This window comes from Schistocerca americana, chromosome 4 (genome assembly GCF_021461395.2).
Source record: "Schistocerca americana isolate TAMUIC-IGC-003095 chromosome 4, iqSchAmer2.1, whole genome shotgun sequence".
In the NCBI taxonomy this organism is placed as follows: domain Eukaryota; kingdom Metazoa; phylum Arthropoda; class Insecta; order Orthoptera; family Acrididae; genus Schistocerca; species Schistocerca americana.
In genome coordinates, this window is record NC_060122.1 from 95,663,937 (window position 1) to 95,684,383 (window position 20,447).

At 40.7% G+C, this 20,447-nt stretch overlaps 1 protein-coding gene across 1 annotated transcript in view; it reads left to right on the top strand.

The window, feature by feature from the left end:
- LOC124612397 (transmembrane protein 214-B) overlaps window positions 1-20,447 on the top strand; it is a 149,716-nt gene that overhangs the window by 24,277 nt on the left and 104,992 nt on the right. The window contains exons 5-6 of the mRNA XM_047140578.1: window positions 9,940-10,145; window positions 16,658-16,759. Coding sequence (XP_046996534.1) covers window positions 9,940-10,145; window positions 16,658-16,759 — 308 coding nt within the window. The remainder of the gene's footprint in view (window positions 1-9,939; window positions 10,146-16,657; window positions 16,760-20,447) is intronic.

Genomic DNA, 20,447 nt, shown 5'->3' on the forward strand with positions numbered 1-20,447 from the left:
TCCGCTTGCACGTTTTTGAGATTTACTTTGTTTGGCATTGCTGATTCCAGCCGACTTCCACATTGCATGTGGTGCTGCAATATGTTGTGTTTTACAGCAAGAGATATATAGTTGTGCAAAACACTATGGAATTAGGCCGGATCAAAATGCCAGATAAAGGAATACCTCAAAAACGTCAAAGCAGATGACATTTCCTAATGTGAGTGAAAATTGGACATAAAATACCATCAATAAAATCAACATCCTTTGTAACAAACTGTTTTTCAGACTAGAAAGCAAGCCACATTGTAAATCTCTTTCAATATAGATCATTGATGGTGTTTATTTCAATAAAACAACATGTGTTTGGAGACAAAATATGAATTCTCTTGTAGTTGCAGAGACAGGTTTTAAAAATGCACTACTCTGTTCTGTTCTTTACAAGCCTCTTCTACTCTGAATAACTGCCACAACCCACATCCTTTTGAACCTGCTTGTTGTATTCATCTCTTGGTCTCCCTCTACAATTTTTATCTCCCCACACTTCCCTCCAATATTAAATTCGTGATCCCTTGATGTCTCAGAAAGTATTTTATCGACCAATCCCTTCTTTTGGTCACGTTATATCACTAACTCCTTTTCTTCCCAATTCTGTTCAGTACTTTCTCATTGGTTACATGATGAGACATTAGCCATCCTTATTTTATTCATGCTGCTTGCGTAATGTTCAGTGATATGATTGGCTGATAAGATCACATGTGCTGTTCTGTGGCTGGCTGACAGAAGCAAATCAGAGCTGCCATTGTTGTTTCATTGTTTATGAAGCTATCATATGCCATACTTCAATATTTTGATATTTGTACTTGCGTATTACGAAAGTACACAGTTTCAGTGATATTGCATTAAAGATCTCTGCAAAATGTGTCATTTTTAGTACAACTTGTAGTGCTAAAATAGCAGGAAGTCCTACTTTGATATGTAAAACCTTCATCTAATGAATTGGCCAACATAAAAACTATTATCTCAGCAGCAATAATTCAATCTGCGAATGTAAGGTGACTGTGTGTTTTTCAAATGGCGAATTTGTGAAAAAACTTATCTTGTAATCATGTAAATATGGTTCATTTAGGGATACGGTACATGTAGAGGACTAGTCCACAGCACTTTGCACAGCTGAATAATATGGTTTAACATTTACTGGAATTCTTGCTTTACAATTTGAAATTTGTGTGGGTCTAATCTATGTAGAAAACTGGGGACCACTAGATGTTGAGGTGTAATACCTAACATGATGTTTAATATTTTTTAGCATAACACAGGGTTTTATTATATCTGGAGTGTTCTTTATGATTTCAGAAAGTTTACAGGAGACATGAAAGGAATTAACTATTTCAGTCATATTTAGTCGTAAAGGTTCAGTGATAACCTTGAAAAATATATACTACTGGCCATTAAAATTGCTACACCAGGAAGAAATGCAGATGATAAACGAGTATTCATTGGACAAATATATTATACTAGAACTGACATGTGATTACATTTTCATGAAATTTTGGTGCATAGATCCTGAGAAATCAGTACCCAGAACAACCACCTCTGGCCGTAATAACGGCCTTGATACGCCTGGCCATTGAGTCAAACAGAGCTTGGATGGCGTGTACAGGTACAGCTGCCCACGCAGCTTCAACACGATACCACAGTTCATCAAGAGTAGTGACTGGCATATTGTGACGAGCCAGTTGCTCGGCCACCATTGACCAGATGTTTTCAAATGGTGAGAGATCTGGAGAATGTGCTGGTCAGGGCAGCAGTCGAGCATTTTCTGTATCCAGAAAGGCCCGTACAGGACTGCAATATATGGTCGTACATTATCCTGCTGAAATGTAGGGTTTCGCAGGGATCGAATAAAGGGTAGAGCCATGGGTCGTAACACTTTTGAAATGCAACGTCCACTGTTCAAAGTGCCGTCAATGCGAACAAGAGGTGACCGAGACATGTAACCAATGGCACCCCATACCATCACGCCGGGTGCTACGCCAGTATGGCGATGACGAATACACGCTTCCAATGTGTGTTCACCGTGATGTCGCCAAACACAGATGTGACCATCATGATGCTGTAAACAGAACCTGGATTCATCCAAAAAAATGACATTTTGCCATTTGTGCACCCAGGTTCGTTGTTGAGTACACCATCGCAGGTGCCCCTGTCTGTGATGCTGCGTCAAGGGTAACCGCAGCCATGGTCTCCAAGCTGATAGTCCATGCTGCTGCAAACGTCATCGAACTGTTCGTGCAGATGGTTGTTGTCTTGCAAATGTCCCCATCTGTTGACTCAGGGATTGAGAAATGGCTGCACGATCCGTTACAGCCATGCGGATAAGATGCCTGTCATCTCGACTGCTAGTGACATGAGGCCCCGTTGGGATCCAGCACGGCGTTCCGTATTACCCTCCTGAACCCACCGATACCATATGCTGCTAACAGTCATTGGATCTCGGCCAACACGAGCAGCAGTGTCGCGATACAATAAACCGCAATCACGATAGGCTACAATCCGACCTTTATCAAAGTTGAAAATGTGATGGTACGCATTTCTCCTCCTTACACGAGGCATCACAACAACGTTTCAACAGGCAACGCCGGTCAACTGCTGTTTGTGTATGAGAAATCGGTTGGAAACTTTCCTCATGTCAGCATGTTGTAGGTGTCGCCACCAGCGCCATATGAATGCTCTGAAAAGCTAAACATTTGCATATCACAGCATCTTCTTCCTATCGGTTAAATTTCGCGTCCGCAGTAAGTCATCTTTGTGGTGTAGCAATTTTAATGGCCAGTAGTGTAGTTACGTAATAAACTTTTTGTATGTTTAGAGTTACATGTCCACAGCACACTTGAAATCCCCACACCATAGTTCTGTAGCAGACTACTAGAGTTGCTAAAGCAAAATGCCACAGCCTATTAATACAGTGCGATATTGTTCGGGAATTTGTTTTAGGAAACCGAGATATGTTGCAGCTGCGTCGTGCCAGCCCAGAAGGTTCAAGAAGTCATTTGGATTGGCCTGACACAGGTGCATCATTTCTGATGCTGCCGAAAACAAATTACTCCACATTATTCTACTTTACAAATGGCCTGAGTCCCTTTGTTTTGGCTGTTCTAACAGAGTGCCATAGTACTGGGGTGCATGTACCAGGGCTGGGTCCATGTAACTAAAAAATTTCATAACTTCATTTTTTTGAAGTGATGGTTAAAATTTTTACGATCCCTCTCATACATGTTACATTTCCTTTCACCTTCACCTGAATTTTTTAATCAGTCATTTGTTCTTAAGATTGCAAGATCTTTTCACTTTCAACTGAATTTTGTAATCAGTCATTTGTTCTTAAGATAAACCAGAAGGTGAAAACTATGAAGAAAGTTGATGGCTCTGATATGCCTTTAGAAATATCTGCGATGATAAATGTCCATAGAAAACTAGGCTTTAATCTGAGATCAAATTCAGCCCTAGCTTGGAAATGTAGAGCCATTCATAGTAAACATTTTATATCCAGCAGTTTTTACATGGTGGGTTGCCCCCCCCCCCCCTCCCGATCCACTTATCACTTGTAATTTTTTGACAAACTTGTGATAATGGCAGCCTATAACATCATCTGTGGCAAAATATTTGGCTGCTATTGTATCTGCTTCTTTTTTTTTCCTGATTCTGCCATTCACAGGCCTGACCACATTTTTCCTGGCCTACAGTCTGCACCAAAATGAAAGTCTCCTGCTCCTACTGTGAGAATGTTGTCATATCTATTTTCTCTCAGCTGAAATTCCATTTCATTGATTTCCATGTTGAGTTTATGGGTCTGGAATAAAGGATCTACAAATCCCAAATATTTTCAGCAAAGTGTGGTTGTAGTTGCTCTACTAAATAATTAAATTATATAATATCTGTTGTTGTGCTGATGATTTGAGAGTCTGCTTCAGCTTGGAAAAACCAAATATCAGGTTTTTCTATCTAGAATGGCAGGAGCTTCGTGGTGGCCTTGTCCCCTTGAGCTTTATGTGGAGCAGCAGAATTTACATTGGCAGTATTCATAGCTTTTTTATTCTTCTGTTGTATCTTCTTCGCCACATGTAGCTGTTCGCGTTAGATGGATTTATTCATTATCTTTAGTGATGTTTTTGTGCAAAATTTAATAAGTGAGTACAGTGATTCCAACACTTTAATTGCATAACATTTTTAAACATAAAAGAAACAGTAGAAAATCCACGATGAAATAATGACAATATAAGAAAAGGACAGATTGTTACTCAACATGTAGAAAAGATGTAGGATCACAGATAGGCATAACAAAAAGACTGGCAAACAAGTAAGCTTTATCCAAAAAGACTTTCGTCTGAAATAGACAACATAACACACACGCTCAGACAAATGCTTTTAACACACACACACGACCACAGTCTCTGGTTGGCAAGGCTTGTTTAACAATCTTTTTGTAATGCCTATCTGCGACTCAACATCTCTTCTATATGGTAAGTAGTAGTCCATCCTTTCCATAATAATGCCCTTTTTAAAACATATTTAGATGAACTAACTAGCAGAACAGTTCCATACAATTCTGCAAAGATATTTAGTAAAACAAATGAAATTATGAATTGGTTGAAAAAATAATTTACCGTATAGTAACTGTTTTCAGACAGAAATTTGATATAGTCATATGAGCTAAAAATGAAGCAGCAGTCAGCTGTTTGGGCATTCCAAGATGAACCAAAAAACAGAAGAGATTATTTCAAGAAAGATTTTCAAGAAATAGACTGATTTTTTTTCTATGGCTACACTAGACATGTTGCAACCATTGCTTTAGCAGTGGTTGTCAGACTGTGGCCCAGTTAGTTGTTTATTCGGTCTGCCATTCTCAGCTGTTTACAGTAACATGAGCTGACAAACCCGGCAATGCCTGTGCATTCATTTTACCAGTTTTCTATTAGAAACAAAAACAAAAAATGAACTGTGTAATATTGAAAAATTTCATTCCATGTATTTGTGAAAACACCATTGCGGTGTTGATAATTTTGTAAATGTTTCTATGGCAACACCTCATCAATGCTCTATAGACGACCACAGTTCTTGCCTGCAGCTGTTTGCAGTTCACAGTTGAAAACTGTCAAAATCACTGCCTGGTTTCAGGGATTTCCTTAAGCTGACTTGACTGTAGGAGTGTCTTAGAAGTAAAGGATAAATTTTTTAAAACTTCATCCATGATGTAGCACTTTTCATGCATATCTCTTGAACTGTCTGTCTTACAATGATATACAGGATGTTTCAGAAGAATGACCTGATTTTGGATGGTAATGATTATGAAACATGGGACATGCCGGCAAGGAACTGTGTGTTGTTTGAATGGGTGTGACTATGGTTTCAGAAAACCTTTTTAGACATCAGTCAATGTGTCTTCTCAGTTTGCAGTCAGAAGGCATTTTGTGTGCTGCTGTTTGCAAAGAGAGTGAGTGAGCGATTTGAGTCCAATGTGCTTTACATCAGTGTTTTGGCATTCATCCACCTGCAGCCTAAAACATGTCTCATTGGTATCTCCAAAGAGACAGGATGCATGTGCAAAGGTGAGAGTCCAGGTCAATCTTGCATCTGATGACACAGTGGAAAGAAATCGGCAGACGTTTAAGTGAAGTTCACAAAAGTCTACGCGCCGTGCAAGCAGAGCGCTGCCAATGCCGTGAACGACTGTCTGGCAAATGTCCAGGTGTCATTTGGTCTATAAACTGGCACAGCAACATATGTCAGTTTCTCGGTGGCACTCCGCATCAGTGCTGTATAGGGCACAAGGGGCTCGAGACACTGCCCAGCATTCTGTGCCTCCAGAATCACCAGACATTGTCCCCATGCAATTTTTCCTTGAGGGCATATGTAAAGGAAAGCGTGTTCATCCCCCCTTTACCTTGTGACATAAAAGAAATGACCAGATTAACAGCTGCCATAACCTCTGTAAAGCAGATACATTGTGTAAAGTTTGTGACAAATTTAGCTGTCGTCTAGATGTTATTAGTGGAACTGCTGGCGGACACACAGAACATTTGTAATAGTGTAGCTAAAACTTCATGATTTTGAAAGTATTTTGCAATACATCCCATGTTTGTAGTACATTTTTATCAGTAAATATGGAGTTTTGAATCAGGTTATTCTTTTCAAAACACTCTGTTTTTGTGTAGGTACATTCTGCGACATAATGTGGCTGCTGTCTGTGAAATATGTTGTAAATTGATTTAGTAGTAAAGAAGTAATAATATTTAAACGTCAAGCAAGATGCAAGTTTCTCATGCATCTCAGTGTTTATGACATAATATGTCTTGAACTATGTGTGGTGCCATGATACAGTTTTGTAGGTGCATTTAGTGTCTGCGAAATTTTTTGCGAATAGAGTTACTAACACAGAAGTGATAACTTTAAGCCTCATGCACAGTGCATCAGTTCTCACATATCTAGTTGTTCATGACATCACGAGATAGCTAGGTGGTTCTTACTCCCACAATTGTTGCCTGACAGTAAGGGATATGTGTCCCAAGTTTAGTTAAAATCACTGCAGTGGTTTAAGAGCAGATGCGGAAAACACACACACACACACACACACACACACACAAACACATTCATTTTTGTAATATGTACGGATTCATCTAGCAGCTAATAACCCAATCTAGAAAAGTCAAAAGCAAGTTTCATAAGAGTGTAGTTTTCCTGTTCACTGACAAACAAAAATACTTACAGAAGTAGTAATAGTTCTAGGTGGTTGGTTGATTAATGAATTCTGCTATTAGTAGTGTGGCCACTGTGGGTTTAGAGGACTTGGGAGGGGGAATGTTTTACAGTTTGTCTTCCAGTGCAGATAACTAACGGACTTGTGCGACTCGTACTGGGCAGGCGCTATGGTATAAATTTTGCATGGAAGTAAGATGTATTCATGAATGCACATCATAGAGACAGTCATCTTCAAATGAAGTACTTATTTTTAGCAAGGAAAATTAATTTTTTAAGGCTGTTGTAATGAAACACAGTTTTTAATTTATTAAGCTTTGGTGATGACTTCTCCTATTCACTGGTACATTTCAATATAAGTACAAATACTATCATTAATCAAAATCATTTGCGCACATAGTAAAACTAACATCACTTCACCACACAACAGTAGTATCACACCACACAACAGTAGTATCACAACTGTTAGATCACTATTGGTGGAAGCAATATGAAACGGAGGACAATTGACATGAAGTGTTCAAAATGATGCCAACTTTTAACAGCCAGTACTTGGTAGCTGGTGGGGAACTTATTGCACCTTTACTAATGTATTGGGGGCTCATAACATATTAATTTACATAGGTTACCAGTTATTAACTAGAGCGGTACATACATGGCCCAAGATGTCGCCCCACAATGCCAGTATTGGCTTGTGGGGGGGGGATTGACAACCACTGCTTTAGAGGATGGAAGAACATTTAAGGCTAATCGGTATACAATAATTTGTTTGCTGGCAGCCATTGATGAAACCAGCAAGAAACAACCGAACACGTCGCTTCATTCTTTGTCATAAAAAGTCAGGTGTCAGACATCTCATAAAATAATTTATTAGCTCGCAGAGAAAAACATCCATCAAATAAATGTTTTCTTGTCCATATTCACTAGATTTATTCATGTAAGAACTTCTTTTTGTTGTCTCAAGTTGAACAAGAAATGTGTGAACAGTAATTTTCACCACTTCATGAAGCAGTTAAACTCTTCCCAAACCATGTAATTGAATTAACAACATTAGAGCAGAAAATATGTATCCGGAATTGGTTGAGATGCATCCTGGCGTGGAGAAGCAGTAAGCTTTGCTGGCTAGTGTGCTGCAGGTCACAAGTTCAGATCCAATCACCAACAAATATTTGTTATTTAGGTTCTCGAAATTTTTTATGTTCATAATGTTTCCGTATTCTGGAATATTCAGATTTGTATGAATAGCACTGCTCTCTGTCTGGGAGGCAGTTCTGTTTTGTCTGTATATTGTTGTCTGTAGTAGTAAAGGTGCTTTCAGTGGTAAATGTTGGATTTCATTGATGATCCTGTTTTTGGAACATGAAGTTGATTGGGGCAATGGTTTGCAAAACAAGGAATTTATGTATTAAATGAAGTTTTGCTTTCATTGTTATGGAAAGCTTAAAATGCAGGCTTACCTGGTCAGGAAGGGACAGCAAATGATAAGGTGAGAGAAGGGTAATGAACAGCAGAAAATGGTGGGAAGAATTAGGGAGTGCGGATAGAGAACAGCAGCTTACAAATTTGTAATTGGCACAAAAAAATTATGTTACCGTGCTGCCTCAGATTTGGAAGAGTTTCAGTTAAATGTAGGCATAGCGAGCCTCACCAGGCTTTTAGTAGGAATATAATTGTTTCAGTGTAAGTAGGGCTAGGAGGTAAGTCGTGTTGCTCAGTAGTAGTTATGAAAGTGGTGTGAGCCAGCTATTAGGTCACAAACTTCTCAAATGCAAGTTTGTACCTTATCCCAGTGGTAGAGAACATAGGTCTGTTGTGCAAGAATTTAGAGTTTAGGTGTGAGTTCCTCCTTAGCGGATAACCTGTACTAAATGTACTAAAACAAGTCTGATAAAATCAACTACTACATACACCTCTGAAAGAAGTTTTCACTACCATCAAAATAAATGTTCAAGTAATTGTGATGAAATCAGTAGTAAAATAGTCAGATATTGTTCAGCCGAGCTTTGTAATAATACATTAAGAGAACATAATTATCTCTCCCTTCAGGTTTGTATTCACTCACCCTCACAACAGGTGTCTCACCCGGACCCTGGGGTCCCTTTTAACCATCCCATAACTATCCCTCTTTCCTCCCCGAGGAAGGAACTATTACATTTGAGAGCTAGGACAGGTGTACATTTATTTGTCTATTGATGGTACTATACATTTAGCCTCATAAAGACCAGCAATTCTGTCTCATAATTTATTAGTTTTCTTGACTGAATTTTCATGTTATTTTCTCTGTGAATCACAAAATAGTTTTGAAATTTCATGATTGTAGGTACATTTGAGAGTAGTCAGTACTCATTATATGGTACTTTGTTGTTGTTGTTGTTGTTGTTGTTGTGGTCTTCAGTCCTGAGACTGCTTTGACGCAGCTCTCCATGGTACTCTATCCTGTGCAAGCTTCTTCATCTCCCAGTACCTACTGCAACCTACATCCTTTAATTAAATTGATATGTCCGTCTGTTTGGCGAGGTAGGATGGGAGTTCAGTTTTTCAAGGGGAAAAAATGGGGGTGGGGGGCAATGTGTGTTGCTCTATAATCCCGTGCCCTTTAGTGGGTATTCTCTTGACCAGATGGAACACTGAGAAATGTGGTAATAAGTAACTGCCTTTGTCTGTCTTCATGGAAAGCATTATCAGATTCTCAAATAGCACCCTTTCATGCCATCCTCAGAGAGAATCTTTGATCAATCTGCTATGAATAGACAAACAACGGTGTATTAATTTAAGTAAACTGATAAAATAAGAAATGGAATAAGTTGCTGTTTGTCACGTACAGGCATAGAGTGGCAGACAGGCACATTCAAAATCCTTTGTCAAATATAGATAAAATGCCTGTGCACGAGTGTGCGCACATACACATTTGAACAAGCATAACTCATACACACGGCTACTGTTGTCTTCAGGCGCTAAGACCTTATTAGCAACCAGAGACAGTTGCGGCCGTGTGTAGGGAGAGGGGGGGGGGGGGGGGGGGGATGACACATGTACACATGTACGTGTGTGTTGAGTAGTAGTCAATCCTATTTCGTTAGCTCCTGTTCCATACTGCTGGATTCCATCTCAGGCTTTCCTTAAGAAAACAAGAATATGTGGCATTTTGATTCTCTCCTTGGCTTGGCATTATTTGGTGTTTCGTAATTTGTTTCTTTGTTGCAGTGTGGAAAGGTGTTATGTTGCCTTTTATTGAGATGCGCAACTACACTAATTATGTGATGGGGTACGCTAAAGATTTATTTACACGGAAGGCAGCATCTCGGGTTGTTCTCAGTGAAGACCAGTTTTTTAGTATTTTAGATGTTGCTTACAACCCAAAATTGAACATTCCTGTGTCACTTCGGCAAGAATGTGCTGTGAGCTTAAGGGTAAGTACTTTTCCAAATTTTCATAGGACATGTGGAAAGTAAAGATCTTTGAGTCATTCTGTAAATAAAACAAAATTAACTGTGGCTTCTTGGGATCAGGAAGAGTTCTAGCAGAGCTAATCAGATTCAGTTAGTGAACAGTCGTATAAAATATAGAGATATTCTTGAGAAACACACACAGGTAATTGTTGGATTTATTACAGTAACTGTTTGACTGTAGGAAACAAGTTAGGACCAGGGAAAGAGAGAAACTTTACAGTTAAAAGCCCTGACCTTCACATTATTATGTTCCACAAAACATGTCTGAAATACAATAATGTGAGGTGTTGGGAGGCCATACCAAAATGGTGTAAGAAATAACTTCCAGTATAAATCTGTCACTGGGATAATACACGACTTCCTCAGAACTAGCAAGCATATATTATACGAGTGATTGTGTCTAGAGTGATTTGTGTGTGTATTATGAGGTAAACATTGATATCGAATGTAAATGGCATTTTGAATATCGTAATAATCATTTAAGTGTTGACCAAATTCTTGGTGTGTATCCGGATAAAGATATTTGATAAGTGAGAATTATTTCTTCTACAATTTCTAGTAGCATTTGGTTCTGTAAATTTGGTATACTTCTGTTTAAAATGACTTTCCATGTAATACAAACGTGTATTGATAATGAAACTTCGCAGCCCACAGCCACATATAGAGCACAAGCTTTTGCAACTGGAAGTTGAATCCAGAATGTTGTTCTACTTGCATTCTTCCATGAAGCTGTTGTGATGTTTTGCAACACACTCATTTTTCCTCAGCCAGTGATATTTTTTGTTGAAAGGACTCGCAAATCTATCACTGAAGAGTGAAATATTCTCAGGAGCTTCATCTGCTGCTGGTGGTTAAGTATTATGTAAGGAGGGATCCAGATATTGAACCATGTTGTTAGGAACTGAGCTTAGGAGAGTTGGAATTGAGCTTGGACAGTGTGAATTATGGATTTCCATGATTAACACTTGGAAGTTTGCTTGTGTACTTGAGTCTGTTGATGAGAGTTGTTCATTTCTGGTGTTTTTGTTAGCAGTTCTCCAGACAGAAATATGGCAGTGATAATAAGAGGAACAGTGAAAGAAAATGAAAGTTCCATCACATAAAAGATAGAATCTGGTCTTTGTGTATTGAGGGAAAATGCAAGAAGCAAGTGAAGCACAATGTATGTAAAAGTCTGGACTTTTTTGTGTGTTGGGTTTGAGGCTTGTTGCAATATATTCCTTCTATACATCATAGAAGATAACACAATTGGTAAAACAGAGGTGTGAAAATCCAGACAGCAACAATGATACAAAAAAGATGATACACTGTGTGATCAAAAGTACCTGGACACCTGGATGAAAATGACTCACAAGTTCGTGGCACCCTCCATCGGTAATGCTGGAATTCAATATAGTGTTGGCCCACCCTTAGCCTTGATGACAGCTTCCACTCTCGCAGGTGTACATCAGTCAGGTGCTGGAAGGTTTCTTGGAGAATGGCAGCCCATTCTTTGAAGAGTGCTGCACGGAGGAGAGGTATTGATGTCGGTCGGTGAGGCCTGGCACGAAGTCAGTGTTCCAAAACATCCCAAAGTTGTTCTATAGGATTGAGGTCAGGACTCTGTGCAGGCCAGTCCATTACAGGGATGTTATTGTCGAGTAACCACTCCGCCACAGGCATTATGAACAGGTGCTCGATCATGTTGAAAGATGCATTCGCCATCCCCAAATTGCTCTTCAATAGTGGGAACCAAGAAGGTGCTTAAAACTTCAATGTAGGCCTGTGCTGTGATAGTGCCACACAAAACAACAAGGGATGCAAGCCCCCTCCTTGAAAGACATGACCACACCATAACACAACTGCCTCTGAATTTTACTGTTGTCACTACGTGTGCTGGCAGATTTCTTTCACCGGTCATTCGCCATACTCACACCCTGCCATCAGATCGCGTTATTGTGTACCGTGATTCATCACTCCACACAACATTTTCCCCCTGTTCAATCATCCAATGTTTACACTCCTTACACCAAGTGAGGCATCATTTGGCATTTACTGGCATGATGTGTGGCTTATGAGCAGCCACTCGACCATCAAATCGAAGTTTTCTCACTTCCTGCCTAACTGTCGTAGTACTTGCAGTGGATCCTGATGCAGTGTGGAATTCATGTGTGATGGTCTGGGTAGATGTCTGCCTATTACACATTACGAACCTCTTCAACTATTGGCAGTCTGTAAAGCAACAGATGAGGTCGGCCTGTACGCTTTTGTGCTGCACATGTCCCTTCATGTTTCCACTTCACTATGACATCGGAAACAGTGGACCTTCGGATGTTTAGAAGTGTGGACATCTCGCTTATAGACGTATGACACAAGTGACATCCAATCATCTGACCATGTTCGAAGTCCGTGAGTTTTGCAGAGTGCCCAATTCTGCTCTTTCATGATGTCTAATGACTACTGAGGTCGCTGATATGAAGTACCTGGCAGTAGGTGGCAGCCCAATGCACCTAATACGAAAAACGTATGTTTTTGGAGGAGTCCGGATACTTTTGATCACATAGTGTATTTCATAGTATCTTCAAAGAATACATCTGTCTATAAAGATAGAAATCTTGCAAATTTCGCAAGTACTGTCTTTTCCTGGCCTATAGCCTTACACTATCATAACTCAAGTGAAAACAAAAATTGAAAGGGCTCTACGAATCTTTTACTCTCTAGCAGAGTGTGCACTGTTCTGAGAGATTAATGCTATATTCCGAACTTGGACGCAAACCTGAAATCTTGCCTTTCGCAGTCAATTCTCTTGCTGTCTGAGCTGCCCAGGCACAGCTCTCAGCTTCATTCCAGCTTCACTTCGCCAGTATCTTCCTCCCATTAGAGCAGTGCCCACGAAACACAAGGTTCTGGATTTAAGTCCCAGTTCAGCACACAGTTTTAATCTGCTAGGATGTTCTCATACGTATGGCTTTTGTCACTTTCTGTGGGCTTGACTTAACAGCCATTTGAAGTGCTCTTGGAAAGAGGGCTGTAATACTTGGTGGCGGTTGCACTAGAACTGAAGCTTCTCTTGGGCTTGAGAGCAAAGGAGTTTGTACTGCATTTTATTTGTACTGCATTCCATAACAGTGCCTTACGTTTACCAGGGTACCACAACAAACACTGCTTAAGCAGAGAATTTTCAAAAGCTGAGAAATGTAGGACCCAGTGTCTAATGACTTATTTTTTTTTGCTGGCACTTTAAAGTATGGGATGAGACAGAATTATATGTACACTTTAAATTAGATTTTTGGCTTGAAAAATTTATGGAGCAGGAATTCTTAATTTGCCGACTGACATTTGGAAACTAATAGATAGTGGAGAACATACAGGGTGACAATTATTGAACTATATGGAGGGGGGGGGGGGGGGGGGAAGCTAAACTAGGCATGCACACACTTTATTCAGCCTGTAAACATCACTAAAGATATTCAGAGTTAGGTTATGAGATGCCTGCTGTCATTGGCGATGATGTGGTGCAGACGAATAGCAAAATTCTGCTTGATCCGCTGATGTGTCAGAACATCGATGCTGTCGATGACCAAAATGGCTGTTTTCAGCTCAGCAATGGTTTTGGAGTTATTGCTGTACACCTTGTCTTTCATATAACCCCACAAAAAGGAGTCGCATGTGTTCAGGTCCGGAGAATATGGTGGTCAATCGAGGCCCACATCAGTGGCCTGGCCTCTGGATACCCCAGAGCCAGACTACAGTCCCCAAAGTGCTCCTCCAGGACACCAAGCACACTCTTGCTTCGAGGGGGTCGAGCTCCATCTTGCATGAACCACATATTGTCAAAATCAGGATCACTTTGGATAACTGGGCTGAAATCGTCTCCCAAAACCTTCACATATTGTTTGCTAGTCTCTGTGCCATCAAGGAATGTCACACCGATTATTCCATGACTGGACATTGCGCACCACATAATCACTTCTTGAGGGTGAAGAGATTTCTTGATTGTGAAATGCACATTCTCAGTCCCCCAAATGTGCAAATTTTGCTTGTTTCACGTCCAAATGGCCAAGAAAAACAAGGCACGTGTGCATGCACATACTAATTCCCATTGTGCCCCATGGACAAATGGTTAATTTGAATGTCCTGACGCAAACCATTCAGAAGTTATGATGATTTTATTTCATGTGGATCAACAATTGTCACCCTTTACATTATGTAGGTGATATTGTTTTTGGATAAGCAAGTTGGTGGTAGAGTACCACACAGTAACGAGGCTCTGTGTTAAGTGTTTATCATAGACTTTCATGTTAATGAACTTGTGATTGTAAATCTTCCATTGTAGAGTTCCTTATGGGCGACACTGCTAGTATTACATTAATTAATGGTATAGTGTTCCAAGCAAAGAAATATTTTAAGCAAAGAAAGTGTACTTCCCACACCACAGTACTACTAGTTCTACACATTGATCTTGCCAAAAGCCGAGAAGCGATTCTTCTTAGTGTTGTAGCCCACTGGGGCACTCTGGGATGAACTCTGGGTCACTCTGGGATGAACTCTGGGTCACTCTGGGATGAACTCTGGGTCACTCTGTGATAATATCTGGCTGAGTGTGGCAATCTTTCTATAGCACACATGGCTGTGTTGACTTAGCTGCTGCAGCTACATACAGCGCCAGTGGCTACGTAGTTTGCTGGCTGCCGCTAGAGCTCGCAGGATCGCGCTATAGTTTTAACTAAGCGCGATCCGCTGGAAAAGTCTGCTTCTCCTCCTGTAAGGCATTGCTGTGTGCTGCGTGCGGCTGCCTCGACGGGAATGAGCATGCTGTTGCCTCACGAGAGAGATATACAGTCCTCTGACGTCATGGTGATAAGCTTATCTGGGCATGGCAAGAAGTCAGCATGCTCAGAAGTGCAATGGCGGCACCGGAAGCTGAATTTTCCAGCGGATCGCGCTCTGTTAAAACTAGAGCGCGATCTGCCGCGGCGCTGCGGCTGCCAGGCGAAGCTCGTTCAAGGTCACGCGCCAAGATGGTGGTGCACACAGCAATGTGGTTTGGGATGGACATCAAGAAGTCACTGGTAATACTGCAAAGAGCTCTCCCCCCCCCCCCCCCCCCCCCCCCTCCCTCCCTTCAGCTGTTAATATCTGATGAAATGTCTTTATGCAAACAGTGCTTCCCTGAAAATGAATTTTCACTCTGCAGCAGACTATGCACTGCATATCTGTTTTGATGTAACTACAGAATGAGGTCACCTCTCAATTTTCTTTCAGTCATGTCCTTGTTGTTTAATTTGTATTGGACTGTCAGATCTTTGGTTCCATGGACAGAGCACTTTTACTCAAGCAATTGATATACTGTATCTCTGTTTGTCATAGAACACTTCAGCTTGTTTCAGTTTTTAGTAGAATAATGTAATTCATTGTATCTACAATCTCTCATCCCACCCTATAGTTATTCTAAGTTCAAGAGAAAGAGAGGCAAGGGGGAAGTTAATTCCTCAATCGAAACATTTAGTTTTTTACATTGCAAATCATGAACTAAGAATGTGCTCTTTAAGTGAATATTTTAAAACTTTCCATTCAGATAATCAGTTCATTGTTACATATTCTATGTCTCAGTGGTTCTCGTTAAAGATAATTGATCTTCTCATCACACATTTTCTTTTATTTTTTGCAATTCATTTGTTTAGCACTTTCATACCAATCATAGAAAGTAGAGCATTTTATTTTGTGACTGAAAGAAAGATTCCAGGATTTCACAAATTAGTGAAACACTAATTACAGTCTGACATGAATTATTTTCCATTTCCTCTTAAACAGTGCATTAATGGTAACCATTTCAAAGGATTTTGTTTTAATTTTTTTTTATTAAAGGAAAATGACTTTCTAGAAGCTTTAATATGATTTTATTGTACTCGCACCGAGCAGGGTATCGCACTGGACTCTCATTTGGGAGGACGATGGTTCAAACCCACATCCAGCCATCCTGATTTAGGTTTTCCATAATTTCGATAAATTGCTAAAGGCAAATGGTGAGATTGTTCCCTTGAAAGGGCACAGCTGCTTTCCTCCTCCATCCTTCTCCAATCTGAGCTTGTGTTCCATCTCAAATGACCATCATTGTCGATGGGACATTAAACACTAATATCCTCCTCCTCCTCTTATTTTACTCACAGATAGTTTCAATAATACTGACAGCTTCTGCTTGACATACACAATTCATGCTGCCTTGCTGGGATGAGCTGTTATTGTAATATACCTTGAAACTAAAAATTGGGAAGAGCTTTTGTAAATATATCTCCGTAATTTGCATACTCTGATAATACTATGAATTTGCTGGGCTCTACAGCAAGCATGCACATTGGTTTATAGTTAGATTACATTTGACTGCTGAAATGTAAAAGTTTTCGGGTACACTGTATAATTTGTGGATTTTCCACTGTATAATTTGTGTTTACAGTTAATGTAAATAGTTCATGCCTTTGTATTTCAATTTGCAGAAACATGTGATGGGTACAGACGCAGAAAAAAGACTTCCTGGAATGTTCCAGTCCCTACTGGAACGATTGGTGCCATCAGCCCATGAAAACTTGAAATCTGAGGTAATTTTCATATTTCTTGTAGTGTTGAGAGAATCAGTAACTTGTAGAGTACATTTTTTTGTGACTTGTAGGACATCAGTAGTTGCTGGTACATAATGATTTTAGTATAATTGCACCCAAATCCACACTACAGCAACAAACCTATAAAAATGTAGGCGAAAAGGAGGTAGCGATTTACTGTAACACTGGCAGTTTTTATATTTACAACCCGTTAATTTATGTGCCAAACTAAATGCTAACTGCTGTTGGTTTTTTTTGTAATTAAGTCGAATGCGACAGTCGCTGGGAGAAGAAACACTGAGCGTAATATCATGCATGAATACTGTATGTTTAGTGTGTCCCTTGGCACTGGTTGTGGTTACCGCTTAAATTAGTTGATTACTAATGCTGTGCAGGCATTTAACACCTCACTGTTGTATGCCCAGACTAATGTATAGTCATCACCATTACAAATTCTGTATTTACCAGAGTTGTAGTAAGCAAATGTGGGAAAGTCAAGCACATTGATTCACATGTTTTTCCTTGCATATTAAGGGTTTTTCTCTAGACATGGATTTCTACTCAAGTCGTCATTTACCTGTTGCCTTCTGTGCAATCTTGGAGTTTGTATAGGAATCTGATTGCACCTTGCATAAAATATGTTTTGTATGTTGAAGAGTAAGTGTAATTTTCAAATGTTTGGTGAGGTTCACTTTAATGATGCTTAAATATGCTGCAAAATAGAAAATAATAACACATGAGAACGCAAAGAATGTATTTGTTATTCTAAATATATTTGTGTTCTCAAGTTGTTTGTCTAAATAGATATTTGATGTTCATAAATATGCCAAATATGAGGAAGATTCTTTTCACACTCGTATTTTCGCCTTTTGCACATCTGCATAAAATTTAGTTTTATATTGAGCTTGAGCAGTGAGAATTTGACTTTCTAGAACATGTGAATACAGTCCACCCAAATATTTGTTTGACGATGGAGATGGGAAAGAATGGCTGTCTTCCCTTTACTGGTGTATTGCTCAGAAAGAAGGTGGATGGTGTGCTGGGACATGCTGTTTGCAGGAAGCCCACCAACACTGACTTGTAACTGCAGGCACTTGTTGTCACCATTTAGCTCAGTGTGAAGGGGTACTTCTTTCTGTGGTACAAAGTGCCCACGTCATTGCAGACCCTGAGAGTTTGTCAGATGAGTTAACCCACTTTGAGGTCACCTTGCATCAGAATGGAAAGAGTGACTAAACATGCATTGCACTATCGACCAACTGTGCACCCATTGAATGATGATAATACTGAGTTGGCACCAAAGTCTATGGCCTTTCTGCCTTACACAGGGAGCATTTCCAACAAGATTGGTTCTATTTTCAGAAATATGATGTGAAATGTGTTTTCTGACCTCCATCAAAAATTAGGGTACTTTTAGGTTCTGTTAAGGATGATCTCGATTTGTGTACATTGGGTGTCTCATCGTGTTCCTTGCATTTATCCCATCTCATATATCGGTCAGACTATCAGGACCACAAAGGAGCGGTGTACTAAGCATATAAGTGCCACACCGGCTTACGACAGCTGAGCAAATCGGCTCACCTCAGGGGACTCACAACTCTTTCCACAGGGCCCCAGCCTTTGTAGCATTACGTACTTGCCATGCCACAAGCTTACACTACCACTATCCCTTTCTCCCTCTGCCTTTCCATTACATGGTTTTCTTGGTTCCAACCCTGCTTGAACCTGGTTAATGATTGAGCCTCGAGTTTCCACTTGCGGCGTATTCTACAACTTTTCATGAAATAAACACATGGTCCTCATTGTGGGTTTTGACCTGACAATGATTTTCAAAATTTCCCAGCAATGCGGATTGTGCAGGGAAGGTTTCCCAATGTAGTGTAAGCTCCACCTTTGTGCCGTTTCATTTGTGCTCCCTTCCCTTTAATAAGGTAACACATGAAAAGCCCACCAGCCCATGATGGGTGATGATGGGGAAGGGAGGGGGGGGCATCAAGTACTCGCACGGTGGTAGCCCCCTGACGACGCAGGGATCGCATTGTTGGTGCCTGAGCTGAAAACTCCCCATTTATACCAAGGAGTATCTGCCCATAGTGACTGGCACACGGGTACTCTGAGTAATGGATTACTGGCAAGGTAGCCATTGCTGAGGTAGGGTGGCATCCATGGGGAGGTCCCCCTTTTGGAATTCAGAGTTCAGAGTGGTAGTGGCACAATTGCGGATGAGCCGTAAATGAAGCGGATTATGTTATCTTCGACTGGTGGCCATATGGCCCCAACAGTCTTATGAAAAGACAGTCCTCTTTCAGTGAAGAGAGATATGACCCTAAAATATTCCCTTCCCTGGCTACACTGTGGAAGGTACATAGGGCTAAGCAGCAAGCAGAGCAATACTCCGTGCAGTGCTTGTTTTGTACAAGGACTGATGGTGATTCCTTCTTGGTTACATAGCCCTTATTCTTTGTGGAGAACTTAGAAGGCAAGTTGGTGGAAGTGGCAGCCAAGTGTGTGGAACAGCACCCCTGCATAATCGTGGGCACTGCTCACTTTTAACAAGCTGGGTGAAATACTTGTGACCGACACTCCCAAACAATCTAAATTTGGTTCAGGACATCATTTTTCATAGAGACCTGCTCTTACAACCTGATTATGAGCTACACACCAACTTGGAGAGATGTCGTGAACTCTTTGTCTGTTATGTACATATGAGGCCAGAGGACAATAGGGTCACTACAGGTGCGTGCATCTTGGTGTTTGAGGGTGATTCATTGCCTGAAAAGGTAGAGGTGATGGTATACCGATGCAGTGTGAAACCTTATATTCCTCCTCCCCCATGCGGTGCATCAAGTATCTGAAGTCTGGGCATGTCTTTGCGTTGCAATGCTAGCCACATCTGTCAAGACTGTGGATGAGCGCTACATGCAAATGCGCCTTGTGCCTATTCCTCCACATTTGTGTCATCTGTGGAAAGTACCATTCTCCCTGCTCACCATATTGCACTGTTTTCCTGAGTGAGAAGAAAATACAAGAATACAAGACTGGACAAACTCACTTACCAAGAGGCCAGTAGTACGAGCAATTGCATCCAGCATGTCAAACGTGTTGTAGACACTCTATATAGTGAACTTGGATCTCTTAATACACCTTTGGAGGCTGTGGCAGTTCAGGTAAGGGTGTTCCAGGATATTACTGTCTGCAGTGTTTACCTCCCGCCCGATGGTGAAGTGTCTCAGAACATACTATTTGCATGGGTTTCTCAGCTCCCCCAGCCTTTCCTAATCTTGAGTGATTTCAGTGCGTATAACCCATTGTGGGGTGGAACTGTGATCACTGGCTGTGGTAAAAGACCTCGAAAATTTACTGGCAGAACTTAACATTTGTCTCTTGAATACTGGCACCCACAAACACTTCAGTGTGGTACACGGAACTTTCTCAGTGATTGACCTTTCCCTTTGCAGCCCTTGTCTTCTCCCATCCATCCATTGGAAGGTCCACGATGAACTGTGTGGTAGTGACGACTTGCCAATCTTCCTGTCCCACCCCCAGTGTCTCTCCCCTGGACACCTACCCAAATGGATTCTCAACAGTGCTGACTGGGATGCTTTCACCTCTGCTGTCGGCCTTGCCTCCCAACGGCATGGAGATGTCGATGAGGCAGTCCAGAATACAACTACAGCCATTCTTTCAG